This window comes from Morone saxatilis, unplaced genomic scaffold (assembly GCF_004916995.1).
Source record: "Morone saxatilis isolate NCDOM2014 unplaced genomic scaffold, NCSU_SB_2.0 Contig14, whole genome shotgun sequence".
NCBI classification, from domain to species: Eukaryota; Metazoa; Chordata; class Actinopteri; family Moronidae; genus Morone; species Morone saxatilis.
This window is the reverse complement of record NW_023339696.1, coordinates 14,102,991-14,129,982: the sequence shown is the minus strand read 5'-3', so window position 1 is coordinate 14,129,982 and position 26,992 is coordinate 14,102,991. Positions and strand designations below refer to the sequence as shown.

The 26,992-nt window shown below is 42.3% G+C and overlaps 3 protein-coding genes across 4 annotated transcripts in view; 2 read left to right on the top strand and 1 right to left on the bottom strand.

Annotated features, from left to right (window-relative positions):
* LOC118323639 (potassium channel subfamily T member 2) overlaps positions 1–19,581 on the top strand; it is a 35,023-nt gene extending 15,442 nt beyond the window's left edge. The window contains exons 10-29 of one of the 2 annotated variants that reach the window (XM_035655669.1): positions 2,661–2,825; positions 4,118–4,254; positions 4,786–4,849; positions 6,058–6,166; positions 10,531–10,639; positions 12,139–12,291; positions 12,376–12,629; positions 13,072–13,107; positions 13,183–13,378; positions 13,472–13,577; positions 13,662–13,834; positions 14,351–14,422; positions 14,640–14,774; positions 14,880–14,991; positions 15,665–15,766; positions 15,870–15,953; positions 16,050–16,178; positions 16,970–17,315; positions 17,734–17,818; positions 17,923–19,581. In XM_035655669.1, coding sequence (XP_035511562.1) covers positions 2,661–2,825; positions 4,118–4,254; positions 4,786–4,849; positions 6,058–6,166; positions 10,531–10,639; positions 12,139–12,291; positions 12,376–12,629; positions 13,072–13,107; positions 13,183–13,378; positions 13,472–13,577; positions 13,662–13,834; positions 14,351–14,422; positions 14,640–14,774; positions 14,880–14,991; positions 15,665–15,766; positions 15,870–15,953; positions 16,050–16,178; positions 16,970–17,315; positions 17,734–17,818; positions 17,923–18,040 — 2,685 coding nt within the window. In that variant the 3' untranslated portion in view covers positions 18,041–19,581. The remainder of the gene's footprint in view (positions 1–2,660; positions 2,826–4,117; positions 4,255–4,785; positions 4,850–6,057; positions 6,167–10,530; positions 10,640–12,138; positions 12,292–12,375; positions 12,630–13,071; positions 13,108–13,182; positions 13,379–13,471; positions 13,578–13,661; positions 13,835–14,350; positions 14,423–14,639; positions 14,775–14,879; positions 14,992–15,664; positions 15,767–15,869; positions 15,954–16,049; positions 16,179–16,969; positions 17,316–17,733; positions 17,819–17,922) is intronic. The other variant, XM_035655670.1, reaches the window with a different exon arrangement.
* Positions 19,582–20,328: 747 nt separating this feature from the next.
* LOC118322994 (C-factor-like) lies at positions 20,329–23,167 on the top strand. Its single transcript, XM_035654891.1, has 6 exons — positions 20,329–20,495; positions 20,661–20,715; positions 20,888–21,075; positions 21,207–21,368; positions 21,513–21,623; positions 22,977–23,167. Exons 1-6 carry the CDS (start codon positions 20,352–20,354, stop codon positions 23,088–23,090), a joined length of 774 nt encoding a protein of 257 aa, XP_035510784.1. The 5' UTR covers positions 20,329–20,351; the 3' UTR covers positions 23,091–23,167.
* On the bottom strand, positions 23,167–26,427 carry trim35-12 (tripartite motif containing 35-12). The gene is made up of 6 exons (XM_035654885.1): positions 25,528–26,427; positions 25,165–25,260; positions 24,347–24,577; positions 24,240–24,262; positions 24,024–24,142; positions 23,167–23,859 (listed from the first exon to the last, which is right to left on the bottom strand). The coding sequence occupies exons 1-6, from the start codon at positions 26,071–26,073 to the stop codon at positions 23,300–23,302; spliced, it is 1,575 nt and encodes a 524-aa protein (XP_035510778.1). The 5' UTR covers positions 26,074–26,427; the 3' UTR covers positions 23,167–23,299.
* Positions 26,428–26,992: the final 565 nt, after the last annotated feature.

Below are 26,992 nucleotides of genomic sequence, written 5' to 3'. Positions count from 1 at the left end.
AGTTTAACTTTTAGAGCAGCCAACGGGGCTCTTCCAGTTTATATGGAGGTAAACAAATCTTAGATAAAGTGAGCACAGGCGTCCCTTTAAATGAATCAGAAAAATGATCGTAAAATAAACTCATGGGATAGCTTTGCAATCCACAAAATCCAAATTGTTTTCTTTTGTGCGCTCATTACAGTGAAGTTTTCTCTGTTAAGACTAATAGTTGTTGTATTTCCCCACTTGCACAATAATGTGATGACTCATTGCATCCTACGTAGATTTACAACCCTATTTTTACTCTGAGAACAGTGAGAGTGTCTTCCTTACTCGCTCAATTCCCAAATTCCCCAAATCGCCTTCCTTTGTTCATTTTTTACTGTCCACCGGGAGGGAACTTTAGGAACCTTTTTACTCACACATACACACACTATTTGTACAGGGACTGCTAAATACACCCTGACAAACGTATCAGTTGCATTGTATCCTAATGGTTGTTCCTCATACTTGTGTAAACGTTTTAGCCCTGAGGGAGCTGGCGCACCTGTGTGCCTCCCAAAAGATGTGAAAGTGCTAATAGGAGGAATTTCCTCTGTGTTTGTACTGTACCTGCAGTCGGAGTAAGGCAGGAAATCACGCTCACACACTACTGATAAACAATTCGCAAATAATTTGGTTTACTGACATTCTTGTTTTCTTGTAAATTGGATTTCTTTCTTTTGTCATGACACTACACATCTTTGATAGCTTTTCTGTTTTTTTAATCACGTCACATAAGCAGTAGGTGTAGGGCTGCATCCTACGCATGCCTGTTCAGCTGGCTATTGAACACGCTCTCAGTGCATTGTTTTTCCCATCAGCTGTGGCCGGGTGGTAGCAAAAATGTTCACAAAAACAAAAGGCACAAGCATGAAGATACTTAGCTGAACTTACACGAGCCGACTCATAAAAAAAAAAAAAGGCGATCTATGCATCACCATCAGGAATGCCATGTCATCCTCCCCACTCCCTCTCCCCATCTTTCATCCATAAATACCCCATGACATTTAGAATCTGGCCCCCCTTAGCCCCAACCCCCACCCTGTGTGTGTGTGTGTGTGTGGAGGACTGAGTTGAGGGTGGTGTCCGTCTGTCTGATTCTGAGTCCTGCGATGACCCAGTCTCCCAGGCCTGCAGGGGAGCCACAGAGGTTGCATGCAGGATTCAGCTACTGTTCTTTTTTTAATGCTGCTTCTATTGGTTTTCCTGTTACCCGTTCCACAGAAAGACAGCACACAACTATTACCTCTTGACAAAGTAATTTTATGATTAATTTTAAGCCCTTAAAACGATATTGATTTGAAAATAAAAATAATAACGCCAACGTTTAAGTTTGTAATTTGTTTGTTTTTAATTCAGTTCAACCGCTTTGGAGCATTTCCCTTGAAACAACAAATCACGATGCTTAAAATGAATTATTTCATCGCAAATCTACCAATTGGTACCATCAAAGAAACGGAAGTGCACACTTTATGCACTTTGTGGACATGCAAACAGGGGAGACGATGGTGAGTTGATGGGCCCATGAGCAAGTTTCTTGGGGTAGGTTGCGCTTGCTCAAGGGTACTCGGGCAGTGCAGCAGGGAGGTAAACTGGCACCCTCTCCAAGCACCAGTCCACACTCCATATTGTGGTGTGTGGTACTTGAACTGGCGACCCTCAAGTTCCCAAGCCAAGTCCCTACACACTGAGCTACTGCCGTCCCAGTATTGGCTTCATGTCACTTGGAAACACTGGAAATTAGGGAAATTTGTGTGTTATGTTGTTATGTCTCAGCACCACTTTGTATGAAAAGGATAGTTTGGATATTTGGGGGTACTTCACATTTCCTACACAGAGTGAGATAAAGTTGCGTCATAATGGTTCTTGCTTGGCCAGCTAAAACGACCATGAAAAAAAAGAACAAGAGGAAACAGATTTTTACCTTTAGTGAGCTTCATAGGTGTACATAGATATAGAAGGTAAATGATGAACATTTCTGCCTACAATGGAAGTTTAACTAGAGCTGATTATATTTATTTTTTGTTTTTATTGGTATTTACTATTAATCCAAAACTATGTGTATAACTATATGTGTGTGTGTATATATATATTGTACTATACAGACATGAAAGTGGTATCGATCTTACTCTATTGCACAATCAGAGGCTAATTTATTTTTATTTATTTTTTTGCTAATTTATCTATTCATTTTCTAGTAATGAAAGTTTTTCTGAGCTCAGTGATTGGCATTTTTCTCACAACAGCAATCCATGCCATGAATACATTTAAAACAATGTGCTAATACATCTGGATATTTTCTGTAAGAAATCTCTTAAATCTCTTTTTTGCATCTCTTTATCTGTAAAATCCCACCATCTATCCATCCACCAAGCTCTCCCCAGTGCATTAAGAAAATCAGTGTAATTTTGCTCAGGCCTACTGTTATTTCCGTAACGTATTTCCGTTCCATTCAACCGCCACCCTGAACCAAATCCACTTTTCTTAATTCCCCCAAATACTCTCCCTAATGAAACGGAAACACTATACAGTACAAGGCAATGTTTTCACTTCACATACCACCTGGCTCCTCCCTGTATTCCTGCTAACTTAATCCAATTTCCATCTGTTGCATGTGATCTATGTCATCCTATATGCAGTTTGAGCAGCTGGCCTTTCTGTGGATGGAGCGGCAGAAGTCCGGGGGGAACTACAGCCGCTACCGGGCACAGACGGAGAAACACGTGGTGCTGTGTGTCAGCTGTCTCAAGATCGACCTCCTCATGGACTTCCTCAATGAGTTCTTTGCTCACCCCCGACTACAGGTCTCTCCAAATGGGTTTTAAATAGGACAAAGGGGTGCTGGGGGGTCTTGTTTGTGTGTGCTTGTTTTCGGTAATCCTCTTCAGGAGCCTGAGCAGCTGAGGTTAAAGAAGAGGATTAATAAAGCAATAGTGCGGCTCAAACTGCTGTCTTATTCATGTTGGAGCAGATGTGTGTGTTTGCTTGAGGGTGCATCTATGCATGCATATCCAATATGAGTGGTAAAACATCCTCAATGCTACACCGACTGTCCAGTGTCCTTTGACTTAATACTTAGATAGAGAGATAGATATACTTTATTGATCCCAAGCTGGGAAATTGCAATTGCTTACCAAAATATCATGACCTGAAAGCATGAGAATCTTCACAGATCCAATCCAATCCAATCCAACTTTATTTGTTAAGCACTTTAAGACGGGCGATGGAGGACCCACTAACCCCTACACAGACATAGACAGAACCTCCATGTTGAAGTGAATTACCTTTAGGGATAATTTTATGAGTCACAACTTATTTCAATTGTATAGAAATTATAAAATATTCAAGTTAACTTTAAATGAAAATAATAAAAAACATTGTATTATGTCTCGTCACAGGTAGTAGCCTACTGGTAAAATTATTTGGTTTTAGGTCTAGGGGAATTACCTCTAGTATCAGCTACTGACAGGCCACAACATACCCTGAATGTCTTGATTGCCAACAGCAGGAAATAGATGCAGGCCTTACTTGAAACCAGGTGAGGTCAATCCGCTATCCACAGTGGCTTCATTCCTCTTCCGCAGCCAGCCCTCTCCGGCCCTCTCTTGGGTCGTCAGTGCGTTCACTGAGCTCAGCGTCTATTTCAGCTCATTAAACAAGTACACGCAGACTGAAACTAAACCAAAACAGGAATTAGAATTATTATTCATTGTCACAGTCTCAACGAAAAGTTGCTCTTTTCTATTCTCTGTTGTATGCCACTCTAAAGTGTCCATGTCTCTATTGTATCTCCCCTGGCCTCTTGCAGGCTCATATTATGAAACACATTCTCTTGAAGACTGGCAACCAATCAAAAATAAATGATAAACTTTCACTGTGACACTTGTGAATGTCCTGTCTGCATATTAAATGATTCCACATGGTGTACCAACAGCAAATTTAAGACTACAGATTGAATATAGTCAGTGAAATATTTTGTATATGCTTCTCAGTCTGAACACATCTGATCCAGCAGACGTATTACTGATGTCTTGCTTGTGGTTGAACCCTCTACAGCCACAATACAAATTCTGTGTGTATGTTTGTGTGCGTGTAGGACTACTATGTGGTGATCCTTTGCCCAGCAGAGATGGACGTCCAGGTTAGGAGGGTACTTCATGTCCCCCTGTGGGCCCAGAGAGTCATCTACCTGCAAGGTTCTGCCCTCAAAGACCAAGACCTGATGAGGGCCAAGTGAGTCACTGTGACCAAACACAACAATAATGAACAAACAAGAGTCTAGCATTAAAACAGAAGAAAAAAACCCTGAAATAAAACACCTTGAAACACATGTAGAAGCAGGGACTCATAATTAATACCTAAAGCACCTACAGCTTTGAACTGCTGTAATTACAGTTTGAGTCATATTGCTTATTGTTTACCCCCTGGCTTGTGATATTACAGTCACAGCACCTTAGTCTGTCTTTGTCACAGGGAAAGAAAAGGAGCAAAAAGCCTGTATGTTTAATCTCCCTGTCTCCTTGCCTCCTGCTATCTCATCCATAAATGGCGTGGGCTTGAAAGACACATTGGTTTGTTTGTTGTTCTATTGTCCTGCTTTTTTCTCTTTTGTCTTCTCCCTCAATAACATGACAACACCCTCCTTCCTGTGTCTTCTCTCCTTATCGCTTCCTGATTTTCTCTCTCTCTCTCTCTCTCTCTCTCTCTCTCTGTTTATCTATCTCTCTCGCCCCCATGGCCACATGCTCTACTAACTGCCTGCAGGATGGACGATGCTGAGGCCTGCTTTATCCTCAGTAACCGGTTTGAAGTGGACCGCATTGCTGCTGTACGTTCCTCACTTCTTCCCTGTATCGCGATGACTCCTCATACTGCAAAACATCCACATTAAGACCTCTTGCTTGATAATGAGCCTTGAAATTTAGTTTTTCTAAAAACAGATGAAAACCTCTTGTAATTTGCTTTTATCATTTTTGATAAATTTTGTGTTTTCTGGACTATTGCGTCATTAAAAAAATCATAAAAGCCGCATTGGAAACAAATGCTCACTGCATTGGCTGGATTTTCGTGCTTGCTAGGTTATGGTTGGGGATTTCTGTATCTTTTTACTAAAACATGAATTGAACAGTGAAAGGCTTGACAGGAAAATGTGCAAAAAAAACAAACAATAAACTTTATAGGTGTGGTGTTATACAACAGCGCACGCCATGACAGTGTTAAATCAAAATTCTGGACTTCACAGTCGATAATTCGGCAGCACATGCCTTCCTTAATGTCAGTAAACCAGAACTGAATTTAACATAAGTGAGTCAAAATTGACGAGAACCAAATTAAACCTTAATAATTACCTGTAATTTTTAAACTAAAACCAAGCCTGTTAGTGGCATGGTTCTATAGGTGGCAATGTCGCTCCACCACTCAAATGTCTCAACAATAATTGGATGAATCACTATGACAGTGAGTACAGACATTCGTGTACCACAGATCAGGAATCCGACTGTCTTTAGTGAGACCCTGACTTTTCATCTAGCACCACCATGGTAACAATTTAGATTTTTAGTGAAATGTTTCAACAACTGTTTAATGGATTGCCATGAAATTTTGTAAAGACATTCATGTCACCCACAGGATCATTTTGAATCACTTTGGTGATTCATTTAGTACCATCATCAGTTCCAAATTTTAATTTGTTCACTACTTTATTTTATTCCCATCAACTTCAGCTGTACTGCAGTTAGGTATGTTAGAAATGATGTTGAAATGGTGAATACAGTAAACATAGCTAAACGTCACAATGTTAGCATTCTCACTGTGAGCATGTTGTGCCGTGAGTACACAGTCTTGCGAGGGCCATTCAATTGCTCTGTGCAGTCAGTGTTTTAAGAGGATTATTAGAGAGGAGCTACAATTTGTTGCTGCTAATGATGGGTTTCTACCTCTCTCTCTCTCTTTCTCTCTGCCTGTCTCACTTCTCCTCTCTATCTCCCTTGTTTTCACTCCATCCATCTCACTCACCCCCGTTTCCAATTTTCTCAGGATCATCAGACCATCCTCCGAGCCTGGGCAGTGAAAGACTTTGCTCCAAATTGCCCCCTCTACGTCCAGATTCTCAAGCCAGAGAACAAGTTCCACGTCAAATTTGCAGGTGGGCAGGGGGTGTGAAATCAGATACACTGGTTGTCACTTGAGGTGTCACCTAAAGGTTTGTGTCTCTGTCTTGTTTGGATGCAACTACTGTTATTTGATCACATCATGATGCAGGAAATAATGGGATGGCACCTGCTGAAAAAATACATCTTCCTGGCCCAATTTGACAGGTGATTTGCTCAGTCTGTGTCTGGAATTGTCACCACCAGTCATGACACACGGCAATGTAAAAGATGGGTGACTAGGTAAGCATTGTCATTTTGCTACCGCAGGGTTGCTTTGTGAGCTGTCCTGTCTGCACCTTATTTCAATTGTGGGTCCTCAGCTGTCAAGTCCCATTTTCTACCTGAGTTTGTCAGCTTTGTCAGCTTGATTTGTAAGCCTCCTCCCAGCTTTGAAGAAGTGCTGGACAGATGGGCTCGACTTGGCTCTAAGCCTTTGAGGGTGTCTGTGAGTTTTTACATCGCCTTTTGGAGAGCGTCCCTTCTTCTCCTACTTAGCAGAAGACGCCAGTCAATCATCTGTGAGTGAAAGAAGAGGAACCAAACTCTCTCTCACCCCTTCCTCTCTCTCACACATCTCTCTGCCTACAGCCCTGGAGAACATCAAACTCAATTCTAGCTTGCCACCCTCATCCCAGCTGTCTCTATCAATGATTCATGTTTTACTTTGCAACCTTGGCAAAGGAAATGCCCTTCTTTTGATGAGTTCTGCTGTTGTGCTAACCTTACCCTAGTTCTGCCTGCAGCCAATTCTTGTTTGCCCCTGCAGTGCTTATTCGGGGCATTGTTAGGTAGAAAGATACATTTGTTCGTCCACGATAACACCAGTTCTATATGGTTATCAGTTGGCTCTGTGAGGTGAAACTTCTTAAGACAGCTGTCACGTGTATGTACATTTCTTGTTTGGGGGTTTTTCAAATATCCTTATTCAATTTTAAAATATGATATTATTTCTTCATAGCCAGTGGTGGACTGAGGCAGGTTTGAGGGGGAAAAAAGAGGGTACTCTCCACTGGAAGGGCACCCCAGGGGGCACTTTAACATATTTTGTCCACTGGAAGGGCAGCCTGTATAGTAGCAGTGGTTCAGTGCTCCAACCAGAGTCGAATAATCAGGTTGTCAGGTCTAACATAACACATGAAAGCTACCAACCTCACAGAGGAAGACCATTGTTATTACTTTGCTCACAGACAGAACAACAATTAATTCCTGTTTTTAGATTTATTGAAATAACGGCACCTTCACAGTCAACATGTCTGCTTTAAGCCTAAAAGCATTATAATAGAATAATAATGATAACAATAATAGCTAAAAATACATTTTCATATTACTGCGGTAACTGGGCCTGTTGATATGTATAAAAACAGAGTAAATAGTCTGTATATTATATAGTTTGTTTTTGAGTTCTTGTCCCTCGTGTTGAATGTCTTTAAAGGGATGACATTGCTGAGAGCTGCTGCCTCCTGCCTCTCATTCCGCGCTGTTTGCCACATTATGTTAATTTATTTTATTCTCTACAACCATTTGGCAACCCCCAGAAATTATCTCACAACCCCCTTGGGTGTCCCTAACCCCCAGGCTGAAAACCACTTTAACATGTTTTATCCACTGAGTGCCCCTCTGGTGGTCAATCCATCACTTTTCACCGCTGGAAAGGAACCTTAGAGGGCACTTCTATCTATCATCTTTTATCTACCTTAGGGATATCCAAGAGGGTAAATAAGAAATTTACTGTAAGACTATAGTGAAAAGTAAGTACCCCTTTAAACACACAAAACACATGAGTTTAAACAAAGCAAAGGTCATAATCACCTTCCTATAATGTCCCTATAATCCTGAAGACACCATAGGTAGACTCAGAAAGCGAATCAGTATGCAGTCATATGGGCTTTACTGTAAGTACAGACGCCATGTTTTGACACCACTTGGAAAATTCTCACTAAGTGCTAGTGTGGGAGGCATTAATGAGCAAGAGACACAAGATTTAATTTGATCTGCAGGAATAGCTTAATAACAGCCCGGCATTCATTAGGGAAGATCTGTCGGTATGATGCTGCAGCAGGCCAGGAAACCCTGAGGCATCTGAGTAACAAAACACAACTGGGTACAGAGTGTCGATTGATTATCTCCCCAGTTTACATTTTGAACGACAATAGCCAGGCGCCCCCGTGAGCTCGGCTCATTGTAGCAGCACAGTGTTGATATCAGTGGACTCATTCAAACAATAACAGCATACTGATTTAATTAGCTCTACCGGTGGACCTGTGGTCAGGTTGTAATTGCACTCTTACAGAGGGTGCAAATAACCACACGCATACACACATATTTGCACACACAGGATTACATCTTTAACACCAGTCTGTGATAGAAAACAACACGCAGTCGGGAGAGATGGATACAAAAACCTGGATCTTCTAGGCGAGGGCGACAGAAAGAGAAAAGAGAGAGTGTGTGTGTGTATGCTCAGTGTTGGTAATTGGTTTCTCTCCTGGTCTTGGTCGCGTCACCTGAAGGATAGAGAGCAGGAAGGAGGGCTGTGGTGAACGGTAAGTAGAGGAGAAGATGTGAAATGAAGGGATCACAGTGGTGAAGAGAGGTTTAGGAAGGACACTGGAAATTGGATATTGGAAAAAAATCTATTTGGTGTGTCACTACTGTGTCTGTGCTTTGGGAGTTAGGAATGTAAGAGATTGAGAAAGTGGAATGTGTCTGTAACAGTAATGAATACTGTTCTCCGTGGATACACCATCAGTGTTTATGTCTCTGCAAGCTTTAGATGCCCATAGCTCTGTAAAAGCTTCCGCTTCAAAAGAAATTCACAGGCTGAATAGCAAGAGGCTATTCTTTGTGTTTGTGTGTGAGCTGCATTATGATGTACTGTTCTGAGCCAAAAGGACATTGATACTTCAACAGAAGATCCACAATCAGCTGTATTAATTGCCATGTCTCTCACCTGCTCAGCTTCAGGCTCACACAGACATGACTTATTTTTTTATTAAAAACTGCATTTACATCTCAGCTGGCCTCCTGTTACTCAGACTGGCAGCTGATTGAGTCTGATACTTTATGTCAGACTCTGACATTTGCCACCAATTATTTCCTAATACGGAGCACGTATTGTGCTTTTAGGACCTAGCTCAACATTGTTGGTAAACAAGCCATAATATGACTGTGTGCTCATCACCGAAGATAATGCAATCAAGAATTACACAGCAAAGGAAATGGATGCTCCCTGGGCCTGAATCATTGATTGGTTTACTAGAAACATTAATCGCTCTATTGGTTTTTCCTCTCAAAGTAGAGGCTGCCTGGCAAGAGGTAAACAAGGGGACTGTCATCTGTGTTTGTTCAGTTTGGTTTGGTTTGGTTGGCTCGGAGGCAGCGCTGCGTTAAGTGTCGGATGGTGTGAGTGAAAGGTGGTTTAATAAGGCTGTCACTGAATAACTGGCTTGTTGCTAGGTCTTCCCATCATCCCCAAAAACTGAGCAGTGGGCCACAGCGATGACATACAATTGATCCCATGGAAGTAAACAGGGAATGTGTCTTAGCAGGGGCGAGAGGATGATGGAAGACGTCTGACACGGCTGTCTGACTCATTTGTTTGTTAGCCAAATATGAAGTGACAAGACATTTTACAACATAAAACAGGGACATGATAGCGTGTGTGTTTGTGTCTTTCGGTCGCACTGTAAGCTGCAGCCATTAACAGTGAAATGCATGATACATTGTGCATTGTGTGTGTGTTTGCACATAGAGCCACAGAGCACCCATCAACCGTTACTGAGAATATGTCGGCAGTAGAAAGTATTTTTGTGCAAACTGTTCATATTTTGGATTAAAGTGAGTAACCTGGATATTGTTTTCCAGAAAGACGTATTGCTATTTAGTTTATCAAATGTTATTTTTCAGTTATTTGAGCTAGGGATTAAACATTTAGTCAATTAACAATTTTGGTAATTTCCATTTCAGTTGTATTCAAAGCAAAAAAAACTTCGGAGATGTATTCAGATACAACTCTGCATGGCTAAATATTACTAGGGATTAAGTGAGATCAATTGTGATTTTTTGTGTGACTTGGTTGAGTGGGCCCTCAAGAGGATGTTATTTATTTTAAGCCCTCAACCCTTTATGTCACTTACACCTGTATTAATGGGATGAAGCCATCAGTTTTCTCTGTCACTCGCCCATACACACACTGACCAAGACCAGGAGAGTCTTTTCAGTCAGCACATTTGTATTCACTGCAGTGTTCTTGGGTTTCAGAATTTAAAGTTTTATGGAGCACAATGTCAGTGGTTGTGTTTTGCCAAGGCATGTGTGACCTGGGTCACTTTGCCCCTCTTGTTTCCTGTTTCTGCAGATCATGTGGTGTGTGAAGAAGAGTTTAAGTACGCCATGCTGGCTTTAAACTGTGTGTGCCCCGGTACCTCGACACTCATCACTCTATTGATCCACTCTTCCAGAGGACAGTGAGTTCACTTTCTTTCTCCCTATCCCTCTTTTCTTTTGATTGCTCACAGCATGGCCTTACAGTCTTGACAGTGAAATATACAGTAGATATAGAGAATAGAAATGAGCTTGTTCTTGTCTCCTCACTGTCACTCAACTTTGTTGGGGTTTTTTTTTTCAGAACGGCACCCCAGGAGGCCTTCAAGCAACGTGTAGGAGCTTTTCAAGCCCTCAACAGGTAGTATGCATCTGATCTGTATTCACAGCCAGAAATTCTGTGGCACATTTGTGCTCAATGTTCACCCAAATCCTCTGTCAGCTTCCATAGTTTGCATGCTGTGCTGTGTGATTCTGTGAGAGTTGGTAAAAGGAAAAAAAAAGCTTGTAATTTAGAAATTGTGCTTAGAAGATGTTCAAAATTTTTTATAGATTTGAAATAACTGTCATGTTTGTCAAACATTACACAAGAGGCAAAATATGAGTGTGTTTTGTTGGTTTTGTTTGGTGGTTCAGTCACATCTCTCACTTTCTGGTTGAAGAGCAATTTTGGTATTTTGCTCACAAGTTGCAGTTTGTCACTTAATGCGAGACTGACCATAATCACCACCAGAATGTTATTTGGGCAAATCATCTCAGTTACTTAGTTAACTCCTACTCCTTTTGATCATTACTGCATGATAGCAGAATTATTCCAGTGATTAAAATGGTGCTTAAATATCATTTGTTGTTGTGTTTCATGGTAGATGTCCTCACAACAACAGGATATCCACACAAAAAACAAACCTGCTATCACTCCTAAAATATGAAGTATTAGTCGTATTAGTAAATATTTAGTAATGTAATGTTTTTACATAAGAGAGTACAATATACCTTTATCATACCATATCTTTTAATTATGGATAGGGAAGAAACACATAAATGACAAAGTCTTGCATTATATGTGAAAATACATTGTTGAAGAAATACCAATTCAAATACGTTACTATAATAAATATCATTTGTGTCTGATGAGTTCAACATTCATGTGTTTCATAAGTATGCTCTGGACTTGATGCCATGTGGTTTATTGGCTGTGACAATGCAACATGACTAGAAATTGTCATCCTCCTTTCCTGCCTTGCACTTATTTCCTGTAAACTGCAAATTCGCTATAACACTTGTTTATATAATGCCGTCTTTGTCGCAGGCCACCCACATTCACGCTGCCCCCACACCCTTGCTTCCTGTTATCACCTCTTTAGCCTTCTCGGTTAAAGACATATCCCCCTGAGAAAAATGTTGTCCACTTAACTGTGTGAATGTGTACATGTGGGGCCTATTGTTCAGACAGCCTGGGTGTCCTAGTGTACATCTGTGTGCTGATTGAAGTATTGATCAGCAGCTCTGACAGAGATGTAAGATGTTACCTCTGCAACCGTGAAAATCTTCTGATGTGGTCAATATGCTGAGCTGGATTCTTCTTCTGTTTTAAAGGTCAAGCTTTCCCCACATGGCCCTCAATCCTCTTTTTTTGTCTTAGGGAGGGCGGTGCGTGTTCAGCAGACCAATGGCACCGAACCTACCGGCGCTGCTCAGCTAATGAGGTACATCACATCCGCCTGGAGGAAAGCAAATTCTTCGGGGAATACCAGGGCAAGAGTTTCACCTTTGCCTCCTTTCATGCTCACAAAAAGTAAGTCATGACGTGAAAAGCCAAAAAATGAGAACACACACCAACCTGTACGGTTCAGATCTGACCTTGTCTCTCCGGCTGCAGGTATGGAGTATGTCTGATCGGAGTACGCAGATTGGACACCACCAACATCCTGCTGAACCCTGGTCCCTGCCACATCATGGGTGCCTCTGACACATGCTTTTACATCAATATCTCAAAAGAGGAGAACTCTGCATTTGTCAGGGGCCAGAGGGAGCCATCATGGGGCGGCAGTGGAGGAAATGCCAGGGGAGTGCACCAAACCATCTACCATGGACTCACCCGCCTGCCAGTCCACAGTATCATTGCCAGCATGGGTCAGTCGGATGGGCACGGCACAAAGACTGTGTAACATTTGCACACTGACCTTCTGTTTGCAGTTTCTGTGTTAGTCAAACATGAAAAACCAGTCATTAAACTGTCTTAGACAGCAGCACAGTCACAGCTGTCAGAATTATTCATTTCTCACATTTTAAACCTATCTGAGTGATTAAAAATATTCATAGCTTTTCCAAGGAATTATCCTGTATCAGATTATAAGTCACACTTGATAAGAGCAACTGCCAAATGAACTGAAATGTCACATACTGCAGTTTTACAAACACTCCACCTGGTGGACAACAATGAAACTGTCCACCTCACTGCTCTCACAACAGTATGAGTTATCAGGGATCTGCGCAAACATATCACGTATAGTGTTTGAAATTTTACCTTCATGTCTCCATTGATAATCACTGTCGCCGTGTGTGCATGTTTCAGGCACAGTGGCCATTGACCTGCAGGACTCCAGCGACAGCAGCCCAGAAGGCCAGGACCCGGGGAGCACTGGGCTGGGCAGCGGGAGAGGAAGCAGGAGCAGCTCCAGGACAGAGATGAGTGGCGCTAACACTTTGGCCCTGCCTGCCATGGGAGACTCAGCCGAGGAGAGGAGGCACAGCATCGCCCCCGTTCTGGAGCTGGTGGATGGTGTCAACAACCCCACCTTTGACCTGCTGGGAGACCAGTCAGAGGACGAGGGAGGGGAAGAGGGAAAGGAGGACAGTGACAAAGATGAGAGTGCACACTGGTGGGGTCGACACTGCGAGTAAGCAATGAAGATGCTGTTTGAATTTTCTCTCATGTAAACTTGTTCAGAGGTAATCGTCAGCTTGTGCCGCAGGTGGGTGAAGGGATACCCGCTGAACTCTCCATACATCGGCAGCTCGCCTACGCTGTGCCACCTTCTTCAAGAAAAGATGCCTTTCTGCTGCCTGCGCATGGACAAGGTATGGGATTTAAATGGCTTGCTATTTTTATTTTACAAGTTCACATTGCACATCACCTTCCATGGCCCTCTGCTGCTCTCCTAGGCCTGTCATCACACCCTTTTTGAGGATGCCCGCTCCTACGGCTTCAAAAACAAATTGATCATTGTGTCCGCTGAGAGTGCAGGGAATGGTCTGTACAACTTCATTGTGCCTCTACGGGCCTACTACCGACCCAGGAAGGAGCTCAACCCCATTGTGCTGCTGCTGGAGGGCATGTAAGGACACATTTCCGTTATTTGGTGTGATTCGGTGCTTGTGAACACAGCTTCGAACTAAAATAGGTTATGTGTTAGTGTTGCCCAAAATTGTTGCTGCGAGCATAATGGCTACGCTACAAATCTAGGTTGCCGGGGATGGTAAAATGGGTTCCTCCTTAAATAGCCAGCAGAAGAGAAAAACTGAGCTATTTAAGGTCGCTGTAAACATGATTTGTGAAATGCTGAATGCTTTCAGGACAATGCGCTCCGCAATCCTGTGTCGTGTTTTGTGGCTGCTACACAAACGCAGTCGGCCAAATGAGAGTGGAATCCAATAAAAAGGCAATAAAATGCTGAGTCACTCCAGTGTAGTGCTGTTATTTTCAGCTTTCTCTGCGGGCAGTTTGGCTGTGTTGTATTTCTCAGGCTGAGTGAGGGGTTTCTGTCTCTGTGGGAAAGTTAGCTCTTCATCATGGCACGTATAAATCTCTACTGGTGGGAATCTCAAGTCTATTTGTGTTTTGATTGGTTCAGACCTGAAGCTGACTTCCTGGAGGCAATCTGTTGGTTCCCCATGGTGTTCTACACAGTGGGCTCCATTGACAAGTAAGACAGATCAAACCTCCTGGCTGACTTCATTATTTATGCTCCTTTTTTTTATCTTTTACTATTTCCTTCACATCCTTTCCTTCATTTATGTACTTATGTACTCAAGTGACAGTTTACTCCTCTTATTTTTAGATTTATACTTACTGCCCTTAAACACTGATCTTATTTTTCTTCATCATGCCCCACTCACGCTTCTCTCCCACTCTCGCCACAGTCTGGACAGTTTGCTGCGATGTGGAGTGACTTTTGCAGACACCATGGTGGTGGTTGACAAGGAAAGCTCCATGATTGCAGAGGAGGACTACATGGCCGATGCAAAAACAATCGTCAATGTCCAGACCCTCTTCAGGTCTGCTTTGCTCAAAATTGCTCTGCAATCTCCCACACTAGCTTAAAGTGAGTGTTTTTTTACCCATTATTCTCTCTCTTTGTCTGTGTGCCTCTTCCTCCCCAGACTGTTCCCAGCTCTTAGTATCATCACGGAGCTCACCCACCCAGCCAACATGCGTTTTATGCAGTTCAAAGTCAAAGACCACTACTCTCTGGCGCTCTCTAAACTGGAAAAGGTAAAAGCTTCATACCTTCAAACCTCCACTTTCTTTCTCTCTCATCTCAGGTCACAATGAAAAAAATGAAGAGAACAAACAGAGCAGACTGTTTAGCAATATGAAAGCCATCCTTTCAGATTTTTTTTCAAAAAGGATGTTTTTGAAATACATTCACTGAATCACTGCTAATGTTGCTTTGTTTTGATGAGAAGCTTTAAGCTGAAAAATAGTTTTGTCACAACCACTGTGAAGTGTCGCAGTTAACATTTCTAACTGATTGTAGCCTTGTGGTTTTTATTTTCACCCCACTGCTGCTCGCCTTTTTTAACCGCTGTTGTTGTTAATGTCGCTCTCTGTGTGGCAGCTAATGAATTTTCCCTTTGGGCATCAATAACATTTATCAACAAATCAGCAAAGGGATTAACATTATTATTCAATAACAGTTTTTGAAATTTCTAGCAGTGATCCCTTACAGCAGGAAGGACCTTTCTTTGTTTGGGCAACGTATGTTTTTGTGTTGTTTTCTTAGGATTTTCTTGTTTAATCCCACGTTACAAAAACTGATAATGAGAAGAAGAAACATTCACCACATCATCTTATCTCTACAAAGAGCAGTGTAATCTTGGAAAAATGTGTGTGTGTGTGTGTGTGTGTGTGTCGGTGGGTGTATGTTTATGTGTTTGATCTGCAGAAGGAAAGGGAGAAGGGGTCCAACCTGGTGTTTATGTTCCGCCTGCCCTTCGCGGCAGGAAAGGTGTTCAGTGTCAGCATGCTGGACACTCTCCTCTACCAGGTATTTTAAACTCTTCTCTTGGACTGAACACAACCAAAATCCTGTTTCTCAGTGTGGCAAAATGCCAAATATGATCTATTTCTGTTGACTTGCTTCCTGCCAGTCATTTGTGAAGGACTACATGATCTCCATTGCAAGGCTGCTGCTGGGTTTAGACTCCATGCCTGGTTCAGGTTTCCTCTGTGCTGTAAGTATTCGAACACAAACAGCTGGAATTCTGAATCTGTCTGTTTGACCTGTGAAGTGCCTTTGAGTATGATTATTGTGTTTGTGTGTTTTCTAGATGAAAATCACAGAGGATGACCTGTGGATCCGCACGTACGGCAGGCTCTACCAGAAACTGTGCTCCTCCAATGGAGACATTCCCATTGGCATCTACCGGACAGAGGCACATAAGCTTCCAGTCTCTGAGGTCAGCTGCTACTGTTGCTAGTTTTGAGTTTTGTGGCCAAAAGCCACTGGTTAGCAACCCCCAGAGGCCACAATGTTCATTACATCCCACAATAAGAAGTGGTTGGTGAAACAAAGGTACTGATGATGTTGGTTTACTTAAACCTTACCTTAGAAAGAGAGGAAAGATCAGAAATATCCAGATATAGAGGCATACTTATGAGACACATGAATGTTCAACTCATCAGACACAAGTAATATTTATTATAGTAAAGTATTTGAATTGGTATTTCTTTTACAATGTATTTTCACATATAATCAAAGACTACAAAAAAGTTACAATAAAACACGAAAAAGTGAGTCACTTCCCTTAAAGGTTTATTTAAACTGAGGCATCTGCCCAAATGTTAATTCAATTTGTCCATGTTTTGCCAACCGTCTGATATTAGTTTTGATATATGTATTTTTGACCTGAGACAGACATATTACTCATTAGACATGATGCAGGAATACGTGACAACTTTGCCAATGTGCCACTGCCATCTATTTTTTAAGAAAAACTAGAGACACAATGTTTTTTTCTGTTGGACAAAAGATATTTAAGAATGTTGGACTATTCATTATATCTTGTCTCTCATTCATTTACAGTGTGATAAGAAAGTATTAAATCTGATTCATTTAGAGAAATTGGAGACCGGTAAAGAATGGATTTAATAAAAACCAGTATGATTGCAGGCTGATTAAGCTGCATAAGGAAATTAAAGGTTTGTGTATGTGATATTATGTTTGTGTGTGTGTGTGTGGGTGTCTCAGTCCCAGGTTTCCATCACAGTGGAAGACTACGAGGACACCAGAGAACCCAGAGAGCCCCTGTTGTCCCGGACCGGTGCTCATCGCAACTCCACCTCCTCGGAGCCCGTCTCCACCTCTTCCCACTCCTCGGACCACCCGCTGCTCAGGAGGAAGAGCATGCAGTGGGCACGGCGGCTGAGCAGGAAGGGGGGTCGGAACTCTAGCGCAGCCAAGGGGGGTCCGGGCAGCGCAGCGGAGAGGATCAGCCAGCAGAGACTGACCCTGTTTCGGCGCTCGGAGAGACAAGAACTCAACGCCCTGGTGCGAACGAGGATGAAACACTTGGGCCTTTCTCCAACTGGATTCAGTAAGTCTATGAAAGTTTATATTTCCTGATTTCAAGTATAGGCCTACTACTAGTGGTTGAATGTAACTAAGTACAATTTGTATGTACTTTACTGTAATTTTGCTCTACGTTTTTACTTTAATATTTTATGCTAGTTTGTACTTCTACTACCTGTAATATAAAAGTATTTTTAAATGGTTGCATTACCAATACTTACTTAAGTAAAGGATCTGAGAACTTCTTCCGTTGCTGTTTACAGTCTGCTACTGTCTATGTATTCCGCTTGTGTCCATTTTTATCAAAATTTGTCTTTGTGTTGTGAGTGTTGTGACTCATGGTAACGTAGCCTCTATTCTGTGTCCGGATGTTGCACAGCCTGCTGTATATCCTGTGCCTATTTCATTTCCAGCCTCACTCACCTCTATTCTTCCTGTGTCAGATGGGATGACAGACCAAGGGAACAGACTGTCTTATATCCTCATCAACCCTTCTCCAGACACCAGGCTGGAGCTGCACGATGTTGTGTGAGTGCATTCTACCAAATATAATTGATTGCACTGTAAAATGAACCCAGCATGAAAACTACAAATATTACAGAATTTCTATTTGTCTGTAACCCAATCTGCAGGTACCTGATCAGACCAGATCCCCTCTCTCTGGTACCCAATCAGGGCAGCAACAGAAAGTGCAGCGCCGGCCTATCAGAGAGCCACCGGTTCGATACGCAGGACAGCACCCATCTGTGAGAGACAAAAAAAAATATACTGTCAAAACACTGCCAGAGAGAGGAGAAACAACAACACACTCGCAAGAGAGAATCAGAAATCAAGAAATTGTAAGATGGAAAGAGATGCAGAGAAATGGAGCATGGCCCTCGTATTGTCTCCACATTCAGTCTCGGTGAACTCAGAGGTGCCGGACATGCATGGACCTTTTCTATAACAATGGGAATGTTTTATTTATGCACCTTCCTATTTTCAAAGCGGAGAGCTGCGGACACAGAAGTGCATTTAATGAAAAACTGTTTGTATTTATATCTGTGTATGTGCATGTGTATGTACTGCATCATGTATGTGCAGCGTGTATGGTTGTGTGTGTACCGTATGTATGTGAAAGTGCGTGAATGAATGTTTGTGTATGCTTATGGATCAAGAGCAAGACACTGCCACATTTTATCCGGACAGCCAAAGGAATTTAGCTGCCAAATGAAAGTCAAGGGATGTATTTTTTATTTTATTTTTTTGTCCTTTTTTTGTGTCGTAGGTGTGTTTCGTCACACTTAATGTTGTTTGACGTATTTAAAAGTGACACTACAGTGCACAAACCCTGTGAGGTTTTCTATTTCTTTCTCTTTTTTTCAGTCATCACAAAGCCTTTTGGAAACTTTTTACCTGTTGCTTACACAGTCAAATGCACACATTCGTTTTATGCTCACCAGCAGCGGAGGAATCCAAAGAGCACCAGTCTCAATAATGGACAGCCAGCATGCATCATCAGTGCAGGGCATTCAGTCACATTGCTGTCTGAAATATTTTACTGTCTTCAGTTATGTGAGTTCTCTTAAAAAAAACCCTGTTCCTGAGTTTATTGTTTGCCTGTCCCACTCTCTCTGCTGTCAGTCAGTGTGAGCCGTCCTGCCACCAGCTTGCTTTTGCTGACGCGCATGTTAGAGATGCAGGGGATGGACAGAATAACAGGAACATATACCATAATATAATGCCATCCAGTACAATAGCCCTGCAATAAATATGACCTTTGTGAAGCTTTTAATGTAACATTTTTGAGACAGTGTCAGAGAGGTGTTGCTTCAGCTCTCAGTTTTGAAGCTGATTTATAAGCTTTATAATTAAATATGTGTTATATTTATTGCACACTGCAATAAATATCCACTTTTTCAAGTCATTAGTTAACTAATTAAGAATTCAAATCTATAATACAATTTGGTTTTCAGCCGGAAGAAATCTCATTTCTCTAAAAACAAGTGAAAAATGTGCCAGTGGAATGAGATAATTCTGCTTGTTTTTTTCAGCCTAGTCTACCTTATGTCATAGATTTTCATTTGTTTCAAGAAATGTGAGATTTTAATCTGTTATATTGAAGTCAATTACTTGTTAGGGTGGACATTTATGCTGTTTGTTTACCAAGGATTTGCAAGCCTCTGTAAAATCTTTTGTCAGAAATTCAGAATGTGCCGTTTCACACAGAAATGGTGCAGCCATGTGGTGGGAATGTTAACTGGCATCCCTGCCGACACCACTCCTGTAGCTTTAGTGTGGATATAACAGATGAAAATATGTATATATTAAAGTCAGTCATTATAGCTTGTCATTGTTTCATTGCTTTTTTGGTATTTGTGCAGCTATAACCAGAATCTCTTTGCATGAGTTCACTAATTAGATTCATAATTTGAGCCATATATGTATTAAACCACTTCACATCTAAATAGTCACATTATTTGTATTTCTAAATGAATCTCTTAATTGTCTGACACAGTATGTCTTTTATGTAGTTTACCAAGCTCACATTCGGAGCTATTTTTGCTTCGATACATCAACACTGTGTATGAGTCACGCTAAATGGCTGTAATTCATCATACTGTAATGTTCTCAAGCTCACCAAAGACCACACAATACTGCAATATGTGTTACATCAGTTAGTTTATGCACGCATATGAATTATCAATGTGTACTTTGTGTGGACAAAATAGAGTGTATTTTTAACTAGAGCCCAGCTCACTGGACTTGTCCTTTAAGTTAATCACCAGGAAGACCTTTACTCTTTGTGTTGCCATTGCACTGATTTACACAGAGCTTTTAATATTATGGGCAAACCTCCTCTTGATCTAGAACGTACAAACATGATATCTTCAACTTATCAGTATATAAAATAAGCTTGACTAGTCACAGTGACTTGCGCAACTTTTGAGGCAGAGCGGAAGCCAAGCTTTACACAAACTGCCATATGAGAACATGGGTGTGGCCAGGCCAAAGACAAACATTCTGCAGGGGCTCAATATAAAAGCCTAAAAGGAGAACCGTGCAAACAGAGGCAGAGGAAATGGCAGGGCAGGCAGTCAACGTGCTTATCACCGGAGCCAACAGGGGCTTGGGCCTGGAGATGGTTAAGCAGATGCTGGAGACCTACCGTCCAGTGAAAAAGCTGTTTGCTTGTTGCAGGGACCCAGATGGACCCAGGGCTGAGGTGAGTCTTTACCCACTCTGAGCCCCTACCCACTCTGAGCCCCTACCCACTCTGAGCCCCATTGAGCTCTTAAACAAATAACTGTATTTCTACTAAGAGTGAGTGCAAGTGATCAACAGTGTGCTTCCCCTGAATTACAAACTTGTCTTCTCTGTGTATTTGCAGGCCTTGCGAACACTGGCAAAGAAGCATCCTGATGTCATCTCCATCGTCCGCCTGGGTATAAGCTCTCTGTCCCTCTCTTATACTCTATTAAACTCTCCATCCTGCTCTTATGTCCAGACACACACACACACACACACACTGGCCTTGACTCTATGAATAGCATTGTGTTGTGATATTTACTGTATCTGACTGCCACTGATGCTCCACTTTCTTTCTCTCTCTGTCAGACGCCGCTGACCTTTGTAGTATAAAACAGTGCGCACAGCAGGTGGGCGCTCTGGTGGGGACAGGCGGCCTCAACCTGCTGATTAACAATGCAGGGCTCCTGTGCAAAAGCGCCCTGCAGGAGACCAGTCCTGAGGAGATGCAGAACAGCTTCACCACCAATGTCGTGGGCCCTTTGAACATCATTCAAGTAAGGGAGAGGGAAAGTGACACATCTTAAACACAAAACTTCAACACTGCATTGTTTTGGAATTTAAAGGAAGGAAATTAGGTGGTGCCATGTGTACACTGAAAGTTCCTCTTGTTGGTGGTCATTATTAGGAGTTCCTGCCTCACCTTCGCACTGCAGCAAAGGGCAGTAAGATGCCAGGAATGTCCTGCAGGAAAGCAGCAGTCGTCAGCATCTCCTCAGTTCTGGCTTCAATGCAATGTGTGAAAGATTCATATTCCATTTTCTCTGCAATCCCCTACCGTATCAGCAAGGTAAGAGACAACCTGCTAACACTGTGACCTGCTACTCAAAGGCTTCATCTCTCAGTCATAGAGGGAAACTGTTCCCCTCAATTTCTCTGTTTGTTTGTTTTTCTGTCACATAATTTTCTCTCTTCTCCTCTCTTGTCTTCTCAGGCAGGTCTGAACATGCTGACAGTGTGTGCTGCAGAGGAGCTGAAGAAGGACGAGATCCTGTTTTCTGTGCTGCACCCGGGCTGGGTTCGCACCGACATGGGTGGAGAGGAGGTGAGTCAGCAGTTTTCACTGACCCAACCGGTCTAGTCATCAAGGATACAATAGAACAATGAATACGAACCAGAGTCCGAATGATACGTTCACTTTATTAATTGAGAAGCACAATATTAACATCATGTTGTATAATTTCACTACAAAACTACAGTAGTTATAGTTGAAATCAGTACAATCCACAGACGAAGACTAAGCAGTTATCATGGTGACAGATCTTTTTTTTTTTTTTTTTTTTTTACAATCTAAGCTTCATTCACATTGCAGGATTTCAGTTCACACGTTTTCCTCAGAGCTGATTTTTTTAGGCTAAGTGTTGCATGCGTTCAATGTCTGATACAAGCCCGAACAAATAATCTACCTGTGGTAATCCAGATAGTCAAAAAACAACACCAAATATGTCACACAAAGCAGGAAGTTAGACAACATATCTGTGTCGACATACATAATGAATCATACTCATTATTTGCAAGTCATTGTTATATAGCATAACCATTCCCATAGCTACATGCATCCTTAATTGCTCATTCTGCTTTGTGAAGCTACTGTATGGGATATATACAGTTAGGCCAGTTTGATTAAACTTCCTGAAGTCAACACACAGTTCCAGTGTTTTATAGAAGGTGTAACTGCTTTAGAATATTAATCCTTGTAAAATGGACAGCATTGCCTTGTTTTATTTATATTTATATTATATATATTTTTTTTTATGGTTAGTTTTAAGGCTTTTTTCTTTTTATACATGCTTTGTATTGAATTGTTTTAAATAAGCTTGCAAGATTTTACTGTCCCGATTGCAGCTGTCCTCCATGCTTCCACTTGCCGACATAGATTGACACAGAAGTGGATCACATATAGCACATATTCAGCACATACTGTGGAATATGTTTACATTACATTTACTTTCTATATAGGCTCTATATTTCTTAGGCTAATATTTCCTTTTTTTTTACTTTTTGCTTATATGTATAAACCTATACATACAATTATATTCTATATATTGTGTTAGATTTTGTAATATAAGTATTATCTCTATTTACTCTATTGAGTGGAACAACTGTAACAAACAAATTCCCCCCAGGGATCAATAAAGTATTTCTGATTCTGATTAAAAGTGGCCCAGGTCAAGGCTGAAAATTCAGGCTAGATTGAGTGTGTTTTTTTTAAAGTTCACACAACATTTCAGTTTTGATTTGAACCACTTTTATTGCTTTAAGTGTGAACGCAGCTGTAACATCTCGTCTGTGGGTGGAAACATTGAAATGTCTTTTTCTTAACTTAACTTAGAGCGAGGAGATTTGACCTCCAGTGTGAGCCTTCATGTTGACTGTGTGTTTTTTTTACGACCAACAGGCGGAAATCGATGCTCCAGAGAGTGTGCAGGGGATGCTTCGTGTGATGACTTCCCTGACTGAGAAGCAGAATGCAGGCTTCCTGGATTATAAGGGCCATACCGTCCCCTGGTAGCTCTAAACAACCACTTTCTGCTTCATAAAAAAGCAGTCAATCACTAAATGAACCCATGTGAAATAAACCAATACATGTTCTAATTACTTTGCTTGTATCGTCTTCATTTTACACACAAACATGCACATCATCACCCTAAATGATTTGATTCATATTCGAGTAATTTCTTAAATTTGAAATACTCAGATCCTTTGTAAGGCGTTCTCACATCACCATGTGGCGCTGTTCCACACAGCCACCTTAGCGGGGCAGATTTTAAGTGGTTTGGGGTTATTGCCATTGATGTTGGCTCCAGGGCAGAAGAAGGGGTACATCTTCTCAGTGAAGAAGTCGTTGAAAGTGTAGATGGGTGTCATGCTGATAGGGTTGGAGAAGCTCACCTCTCCAGAGTCATAGTCCAGCTGCACCCTGACTCGGGTCAGCTCTCCCTCCAGATGCAGTGTAGTGCTGGGCCTCGTCATGGCCGAGTACTCTCCCTCGTAGTGGGAGATCATCCAAAAGCCGCCCTCAGGACAGCCCGATATACGACCTTTCCTGTCGATGGACTCCTTCACCACCCCGAGCATCCAGTCCGACTTGTCTCCCACCTCCACCTCCCAGGCGTGGCGGCCCGAGGTGAAGCCCTTTGAGCCCAGCACGAATACAAAGTGGCCAAAACGCTCAGGATTGGCCGGGAGCTGCAGGAGGGATCCGCTGTTGGTGACACTGGTCAGGTCTGCGGAGAGGGACAACCAGGAGTAGGCAGTGTTGGGGTCCAGGGTGATGGATGCTGAAAGGGAAAGAGAAAACACAGACAGTGAATTAGTAATGCACACAAAATTCAAGGATTCGCTCCAGCATTTCCAAAGAGCTTTCAATGACATGCCTACACACAGTGCATAGTGGTCTTCTTCAGGGTCAAACTACTGACTAATAGTGATAGTGAGTGCTTACTGTACTGAACCAGCTCCATCATCTTCTCCCACACGTTGTACTTGAGGGAACTGACATGCTTGGCCACATTCATAAGAACACCTGACAGCTTTTCTGGATCCTTCTGTGGGATCTGCGCTCTGTGAGAAGAAAATCACACACAGGAATCGATTAATACTTACCAACTGTTATGCTGAATCTACTATAAACAGATGCAGAAGAATATAAAACCATTACCTTTTCTTAGTGTTGGCATAATTCTGAAATCAAAGAGAGAGTATTACAAACTGCATGGTTGGATGAATTCAGAGGGAAAAATATATAATATATAAAAACTCTCTCACCTTAAGAAAGAGAGCATCACTGGACGCAATCTCATTTTCAATGGCAATGACAGCGTGAGAGAAGGTGAGGATAGCACTGGTGATGATCTCTGACTTCCTTTTCACCAGCTCCTTCTTCTCCTCCTCCTCCTGCTGCAGGGCAGCTAGTCGGGCCGTCTCTTCCTTCTGCAGAAACTCCCGCAGCTGCTCAAACTCCTCTTTGATCTGCTTCTCTGTGGCCTGAGTCTGATTCTAGCACACATGGAAATATATAATAAAATGAAATAATGTAACTCATACTGATTTGTAGCCTGTTATCTATGTCAGCGTCTACATCTCCTCCTTTGCTTGCCATAACTTAATAAGTTATAATTACTTAGATTTAACTCCCCTTTGGACATCTTTAGCAGTAAGTGCCCCTAATATTTTGTACAATAAATGTATTCCCTGGCTATAAAACAAAAATACAATCGCTATAATACCCTTTTATGACCCTGAAATTTCCTCATTTGCTATGTTTCATACACCTGTTGGATTTAATCTTCTTATCCTAGTTTTGCCATCTGTCTAGTATACCTCTAAAATATTCTACATTATAGTAGGCGCTGCACTAGTTCTGAGTTTAGCAAACAATGCTGATTCAAAAACCTTTTATGAAAGTGTCAACTGACTTCCTGATCTTGTTTTTGAAGCAAACAGTGAATTACAAATGCTCTTGCTTTGACTCCTCCATAAAAACAAACCAGGTGGCCTTTCTAACAACTTAGCTGACATGTTTACACACTAACAGTGCGCAGCTCAACTTCAGTCACAGGGTGGATCTCTGTGTTTATTGATACCTTGATGTGCACAGTTGTGTCATCATACTCCTGCTTGGCTTCATACAGGCAACGCAGGTTTTTCTTCATAGGAATCAGCTCTGTCTTCATCTCTGCCTAAAGGGTGAGGGATAGAGAAAGTGTCAGAAAATATGTATCCTGAAATCCAATTTGACATTTTGTTGACATATGGCACCTATAATCTATATATACCTATAATGGTAATGTTTCTGATGTTCTTGGCTTTGCACGGCTACTAAGAAAGGATGTTTGAAAAGATGTGTGAAATTTTAAAACATGCATTACAATGATTAAACCCTTCAGTAATAATTGAAGAGCCTGTTTAAAACCATAACAAACCGCAGCTAAACAAGAACACATTACCTTGAGGTCCTGAGCTGCCTCGTCCAAAGGACACACTCTGTGTCCCTGGTGCTTCTTGGAGGTGTGACACACACAGCAAAGCGCTTCAAAGTCATCCAGACAGAAGAGCTTCAGAACTTCCCCATGTGTTGTGCACTTCTCCTCCACAATCCCCGCTTGCTCCCCTGTCTCACCGGCCCCTGCCAAAGTTCCAGCTGTGCCGGTCTTGCGCTCCTGCTCCCTCAGGAAGGTGTCAGACACGTTCTTCAGTGCCAAGCTGACTGTGGGCTCAGTCAAAGAGCACTTCCTCCTGCAGATGGGACACTCGCGCCTGGCCTTCTTCTTGTTCCAGAACTGCTGAAGACAGGCTCGGCAGAAGCTATGGCTGCACTTGAGCACCACGGGGTCCTTGAAGATCTCACAGCAGACGGGACAAGATAGCTCCTCTTCCAGCATGGAGCCTGACCGCGAGGAAGCAGCCCGCGGTCGAAGGCCTGAAGCTACCTTGGGACTTTGGAAGAAGGAAAGTATTCCAGGCTGAGAGGAAGCACGTGGGCGCAGCGCCATGGTCAGTTGTTCCTGGTGGGGGGGCTGCTTTATAGCTGTAGTTGTTTGCCCCAGAAAGTACACTGTTCCTCCTGCTCCTCTCTGACTACAGTCCACTGAGTATTCTGGACACAGTTTAAGGGCAACCAGGGTTACAGATCAACAGGGGACTTGAAGAACAGGTTTACTTCACTTGTAGTAAATAAAGGACATGTCACCACCTCATCTGTTAGCCACACCAGGGTTCCGGGGCAGACTCCAGCTCAGTCAAAAGGCATGTTTTTCCAAGATTGTTGCTCAAAGTGCTCTTGCAGCTTTTAATCTATTTTGAGTGAAAAGAACAGCACATTTTTTTTGTTTGGTTTTGTAGTAGGACACAGGTGACGTTGGAAGGGAAACAGAAGTCAGGACAGCTGTTTTAATAATTTAATATACAGTAAATGGTTTTAAATGGAGCTATATAAGAAATAGCAACCTGTTGAATTCATACTCCAAACAAACCGGGGCGCAGAAAATCAGAAAGTTACCGTTAATTGCTGGTAAAGTTAGCTGTCATTAGCTGGTTAGCTAAATTAACTGTGCAACTAGCAGTCCTATTAGCCTGGACACTGAGCCCTGGGGTAGTGTTGGCTAGTGCATGAGCCCAGTGCAGGGGGGACCCACCGGGGAACGCTGGTGTGAAAGGGCACCAGAACCAGAACCGGGCTCAGCAACCCCCCAGTGAACACGGGCAGATTGGGAATAGGGAATATAATACCAAGGTGGTTTATAGTGGATCCAACCAGGACTCTGTGGCACAAAGACACGACGCTAGGTGGGGACAGGAGAGGCGAGGAGCGGGAGGTAAGTCAGGCATCCTACGGAGGCCTGAGCAGGGGCGAGGGTGGGGTCAGCCTCGGGATGCAGGGAGCCAAACCGGGCAAGAAAACCACCTCAGTAT

What these genes read in the sequence shown, in the direction of transcription:
- trim35-12 (XM_035654885.1), bottom strand. Translation starts at nt 26,073, where the DNA reads ATGGCGCTGCGCCCACGTGCTTCCTCTCAGCCTGGAATACTTTCCTTC. An exon ending in TATGCCAACACTAAGAAAAG is followed by an intron (nt 24,143 to 24,239) that starts GTAATGGTTTTA and finishes TTCTTCTCACAG; the next exon opens with AGCGCAGATCCCACAGAAGG. An exon ending in GATGGAGCTGGTTCAGTACA is followed by an intron (nt 23,860 to 24,023) that starts GTAAGCACTCAC and finishes TTTCCCTTTCAG; the next exon opens with CATCCATCACCCTGGACCCC.
- LOC118322994 (XM_035654891.1), top strand. Translation starts at nt 20,352, where the DNA reads ATGGCAGGGCAGGCAGTCAACGTGCTTATCACCGGAGCCAACAGGGGC. An exon ending in CATCTCCATCGTCCGCCTGG is followed by an intron (nt 20,716 to 20,887) that starts GTATAAGCTCTC and finishes TCTCTCTGTCAG; the next exon opens with ACGCCGCTGACCTTTGTAGT. An exon ending in CCGACATGGGTGGAGAGGAG is followed by an intron (nt 21,624 to 22,976) that starts GTGAGTCAGCAG and finishes TACGACCAACAG; the next exon opens with GCGGAAATCGATGCTCCAGA.